Genomic DNA, 6,000 nt, shown 5'->3' on the forward strand with positions numbered 1-6,000 from the left:
TGTGTTCCATCCACTGAATAATTTTCCCCACAGTTTGCAAATTATAGTACAAGCGTGCCGCATTTTGCTGAACAAACATGATGCGGACTGTGTTTTCAGGCATGTCCATCGTGATGACCGACGTGCTCCGCCTCATCCCGCTCGCCGTCCTCTTCGGCATCTTCCTGTACATGGGGGTCACCTCGCTGACCGGCATCCAGCTGTACGAGCGCATCACGCTCATGGTGACGCCCGCCAAGCACCACCCCGACCACATCTACGTCACCAAGGTAACACGCAGCCCCGCGTCTATTATCAGTGGCGGAGGGCGGGAGCCAAACCCGGCGGCCAGAAACCAAACTGCGTCCGTCCGTCCTGAGATCCGACCGGTCGGGACAGAAATAACAAGACGCAGTGACAGAGGAGCAGCATAAATAATGACAACCTCTTGTAAAAGCTGTGCGCGCAAGTATTCGGGGTTTGGCATGGATGTGTCAGTCTGCCTGCTGCCTGCAGCAGTTTCCATCCTCTCATCGAACCGGAGCAGTTTATACAACATGAGAAATGTCATTATAATGTGCTTTATTACATTTTTCAACTCTGAATTGGTTTACTATGGTTACGTAGTGCTTTAATTCTGAGCTTTGACATTTTCTTTTCACTGTTTTCCCAGCATTCTGTGGTTTTTGTGCCACTGAGTGATGAAGCAGGATCGCTCAGATTGTATTAAGAAAAAATGTAGCTACTGATCGAAAATCCAATCAGTGTTAAAACTCTTCATTTTCCTACAGAAAACATCGATCCACTTTCTAACACGGTGTTTTCATTTATCATTTAAAAGACGGCAGTAGATTCTAGTGTGTTTTCTCAGCTGAGTGGTCACACACAAACAGTTTATTTGTTCAACAGAGTGAGAGCTCCTGTTGGGAAAACTCACCCACAGAATATCAGCCTGTTGAGCCTGTTTCACTGCGACGGCCTGTTGGGCGAAAGCAGGGCTCGAAAACCTTCATCACCTCAAGAGAGAATCGAATCACTGTTAAAGTTTTAAAATGAGGCATGTCGAGTTTTGATGCACCGACAAAAACTGTATCTTATGTTGCGTTCGTAGTTTCAGTTACAGTTCAGGGCGGTAAACATTTTATTATCTGTACCTGATTTAAGCAGTTTCACCCCTTTTTTCTTGTCTTGACATTTTAGCTCTTTTAACTATTTTGTTTCTTTTTTAAGCAGTTTGTGGTATTTCCCTTCATTTTTTAGCTTTTCTTTTAAGAATTTCAGTGTTTTTATTTTTTTCTGTAAGTTATGTCAGCTGTTTCTTTTCCCCATTTTTCCAAGTTTTAGATGTTGTGGCTTTTTTTTTTTAAAGCCCTCTTTATTCGCAAGTCAAAGTCCTTTTGAAAATGACTCTTGTATATAAATACAATGAAAACAGGATAAAATGTTTGTATAATGTAGTGAAAGCCACAACAGAAGAGCCAAAGACCGATGGTCTAAAGCATCGATTCTCAAACTGTGGTACCAGGATATAAACGTTCTCTAGTTCAATGTGGAAGAAAGTTATAGATATGTTTGGAAAGTAAAATCAATTTGACTCATGTAGTATTTCTTGCCTCATTTGAATTGATTACATCTGCTCCCTCATCTGTCTGCTGCCTGATGGGATTTCTTCCTCAGTATATCAGTCCACTTGTGATGAATAATGTTTGAATCGCCTGAATATTAACTGCATTTCTGAATCTGAAAGTGCAAAAAACAACAATATACAATACTTAAAACAGCAATCAGAATCAAGCAAACAGAAAGGTGCATCGGTAGGAGAGGAGGCAGATGTTGTGTTGTTGTAGATTCGTCCCTCGTGTGTCGCAATGACCGAGACAACGTGACCCCGCCTATAGTTTATTGTCTCTTCCACCGGGCGTGTTTTCGCTCTGGACCGCTCACCCTGGTTGACCCTCGTGTTGTTATGTCACAGAAACCTCTCCAGTGGCTCCTGAAACTTTCCAGACGTTCTACCTAAATAAACATTGTCCTTTCAGGTGAACGCCACATTATTTTTTTCCCCCAACATGTTTGATTAAAAACAGCTGAAATGGATAAAATCTCAAATAAGGGTTTAAATTGCTACAATAAAAGTTTCAAACCTTTTATCTAATGAGTTTGTTTCTATAGTTTAAACCTGGAAAAAAAAAATGCCTGAAAATGTTCTTTTTGTTCCAAGTTCTCCACTAATGAGCAGCTGTAGCCGTTTCCACTAGATGGAGCTAGAAACACATGGTATTTTCAGTCTTTGGGCCTCGGTGTGTGTTTGACCTCCTCTCTCTGTGGTCCCTCCGCTCCTCACAGGTGAAGACATGGCGCATGAACATGTTCACCATCATCCAGCTGCTGTGCATCGTGGCGCTGTGGGTGGTGAAGTCCACCGTGGCGTCGCTGGCGTTCCCCTTCGTGCTCATCATGACGGTGCCGCTGCGCCGCGTCATCCTCTCCCGGATGTTCACCGAGCGCGAGCTGCAAGCGGTAGGTTGGGGAAGCCGAGGCATCCCAGGAATGCTCCAGACCGACGTCTGGGGCCCGCGTCGCCTCGGGACGCTTATTTTACAGTAAACTCTGACATCAAATGGATGTAGGTTTGTTTTGATATCCGTCTAGTGCCAACACGTCTTAAAGCAGCTCGTAAAATCAACTCCGTGCCCAAGATCTCTGACGGTTTTCTCTTCTTTCCCATACAAATCTTTCTCAGAATAGCTTTTTTTTTTTCTCACCCCTCCTTCATTCTGACCAGATAAAGGTTCTCACTTCGTCCTGCGTTTTGGTTCCATGTTTTCCTTTTAAGATCCTCTAAAACCTTACATGTCATCGCCGTCAGTTAGAGAAAACAACCAAACCACTATAGGCACTGTGTTCATCCAAAGGTCTCAGAAGAAAACCCGCAGTTCTGCAGAATTACCTCAAACAACCTTAAAATGAGGTAAATATTGAAAATTACCATCCGACGCGCATGAGGTTAGCGTCCTCACCCCTCCTGACCTGCCCTTATATGAACCGCACGATAAATCTATCCGGCGACGTTCCTTCAAGCCGTTATTTTCTGACCCGAAATTAACATTCATCATCGTAAACGGCCGTCCCGGTTCTGGTTTGCCTCAAGTCCGCCCGGCCATGAAGTAATACCGCTTCACAGGAAGCTCAATTATTCAGCGTTTTCGATAATAAACCGCGTTTCGGTTCTCGTGGGAGAAGCGGACTGATGAATTACTGCAGTTCATGCGTCCCTTTTATAACGGCGCATTTGATCTTTTTTACTTCTAAACTCGTCCTAAAAATAACCTGAACGGGGGGAAGAGTCGGACCATAATTGGGCCAGAGAAGAAAATGTGGCGAGACGGAGCGGCCTCCAAACGCCAAGTGACTCAGATCGTTCAGAAGGAGGACGATGACAGAACGCTGGTCGAGGGCGCAGCGCTTTCTTTGTCACGTTAAGGTTTCAGAGGACTCTCCGCATGTATTGAACACTTTATGGACGATGCTGAAAAGTTTGATAGAAACTGTATCTCTGTAGCGCAGAGGCATGAAGGGGCCATACAGCCCAGCGCAATAACCTTTAAATTTGAACGTTACAGAAAGTTAAATTATATTTTTCTTCATTTCGGAGTGATTGGCGGTCATACACAAACATTTAATTTGTTAAACAGCATCGATCATATCTGGATCAAACCTCCTCACAGATTTCACTCACATCAAGCTTGAAAGTATCAAAAACACTGAAAAACAAAACTGAAGTTAACATAACCTGCGTGTCACGGATGATTAAACACTCTAAAGGGTCTAAATCTGTGTTGAATGAAGTTGGGTCTTCCTCTGTTGCGTTTGGCTAATCCGTCGAACGACAGCGACCTGCCAGAGAGCGACGGCGTCTGGTTTATAAAGGGAACGTTCGGTACCGGGCTAATTGCTTTATCTGATGTTTCTCCCAAAACACTATTAAGTTTCATTAAGAGATTAGGTGCACACCTCTGAACCGTGCGCCTGTTTTTTCATGCAGATCATCTGCAGTTAGAATAACAAAAGACACACACCCAAAAATATACCAGCACTATAAATTAAGCTAAAATAATAAACTGTGCTCTTGAGATTGTTAATGTAGAGCTTCGTGTGTTGTTTTTCATTGATTGCTCTTTGCATGCACATGCTGCTACTATTGGGAAAATGTGGGCTTTAGATGTAAACAAAACTTTTTTGAAAATGGCTCCGAAGGTGGAACTTTTTGAAAATGCTTTGACTCCATATCCATGGAAATGGGAAAGACAAGTTTTTGAAAATACTCAATCAATTAAAGAAACTGGTATTGAAGTGCTTCACAAAGAGAAGGAGGCACATCAAAAAGAATACGTTAAAATCATAGAAACAAAACAGGATATCAGAAAACAGAACACTTAGAAGAAAAATTGCAATTAAAATGTGAATAAATAGCTAAAGAATCAAAACCGAAGGTAATGAAACTGCATTTGAACAGTGTCGTTTGTGCTGCATCATGGTTTTTGGCTGCCGTCATCGGAGAAATCTTATTGATGAATACTGTTTCTTAAAGTTGACAGTTGTGCTCTGGGGTCAAAGCTAGAGTCGCTTTGATGTGTAAATCCTCCTAAATAACCGAATCTGTCTCTTTGCAGCTGGACTGTGACGAGGATTCACCGAACTTCGACGAAGACGGACGAGACGAGTACAACGAGATCCACATGCTGGTGTAGATCCGAGGCCGCCGGGTCGCCTCCACCCTCCCCCGATCAGAACGGACAGATCCTCCGTGTGTGTGTGTGTGTGTGGAACCGGGACAAAGTGTTTGTATAGTGAACAAAAAGCTCTAGCCGGAGAAGCATTTTTACCTTTTATTTATTCAAAAAAAAAAAAAGGAAGAAAAAAAAAAGCACAGCTCACGTTAGATCTTCTTGGTGTTGTGTTTAACCTCCCTGAGTGTGAGGCCGAGCTGAGCGGACGGATCTGCGCTCTTCACCCCGAGCGTCCCTCTAACGACCCCGCAGGTCCCGGGCTTTAAGTGCAATGGCGATGGTTCACCTCCGGGAAACGGCGGCCCGCTCCGGTGCTTCACCACAGCAAGCAAACGTTTAGGGATTTGAATTATCAACGTCCAAGAAAGAAAAAATGTTTAAACGCTAGGAGACCTTCGCCGCTGCCGTTTAGCTACATTTTTTTCCCTCCTGCAGCTCTTTCCCTCCTCTGTTCTCACTCCCAGAGGATTTCTGAAAATTATACGATTTTCATCCTTTTCGAAACTTTTCTTTGCATACCCAGCTTATTTCAGAAAGATTCCCAGCTAATATATTTTAGCGGCTTAAACTGCTAAAATTGCTTTTCAAAGAACGCTACAAACTGCTAACATGGTTACAAACCAGGAGAACAAGTGTTAGAAGGAGCATTGACCAAATGAAAACAAAAAAGTAGCCAGAATGGTGCAAAAACAAGTGAAATTATGAAATTATTATTAAATATTTGGAACACCATGAATGTACATTTGGCAAAGCTACTCAAGTAACTTGTGGAGCTGTGTGTGATCTCGTGATCTCTGATTCCGATCGCGTCGCGTCGTTTGGGCAGAAAATGTCATCGTTCGCCCGTCCTTTCATGTGCGGGATTTCTATACATTTCTCACACGTGTCATGAATAATATAAAGACACACTTGACTGGGAGAGTATATAGCTCACACACACACACACGGAGCGAGAAACACACTGGCAGAGCGTTGGCAGCGAGGCATGAATGATGCATTGTACGGAAAAGACTGTGAATTATAATGTACCATCTGTGTGCAGGGTTGTTTGGAAATACCCAGAGAATTAGTTTTCACCTCCTTCCTATATTCGCGGAGGCCTCTATAGAGTTTTAATCACGACGCCTCGCTCCCGCCGCACTGGAATGCGTCTCGTAAGACGCCGAGGTGTCGGGAGTGACTTCACCGCTCGCCGTATTTATTCAGCAACAAGGGCGAGGAAATAATGTGA

General features: G+C 43.5%; 1 protein-coding gene across 1 annotated transcript in view; it reads left to right on the forward strand.

Moving 5' to 3' along the window:
- Nucleotides 1–4,796, forward strand: part of slc4a3 (solute carrier family 4 member 3) — a 44,966-nt gene extending 40,170 nt beyond the window's left edge. Inside the window, exons 20-22 of the mRNA XM_030111605.1 lie at nt 100–269; nt 2,326–2,499; nt 4,653–4,796. Coding sequence (XP_029967465.1) covers nt 100–269; nt 2,326–2,499; nt 4,653–4,730 — 422 coding nt within the window. The 3' untranslated portion in view covers nt 4,731–4,796. The remainder of the gene's footprint in view (nt 1–99; nt 270–2,325; nt 2,500–4,652) is intronic.
- The last annotated feature ends 1,204 nt before the right edge of the window (nt 4,797–6,000 follow it).

This window comes from Salarias fasciatus, chromosome 16 (assembly GCF_902148845.1).
Source record: "Salarias fasciatus chromosome 16, fSalaFa1.1, whole genome shotgun sequence".
In the NCBI taxonomy this organism is placed as follows: domain Eukaryota; kingdom Metazoa; phylum Chordata; class Actinopteri; order Blenniiformes; family Blenniidae; genus Salarias; species Salarias fasciatus.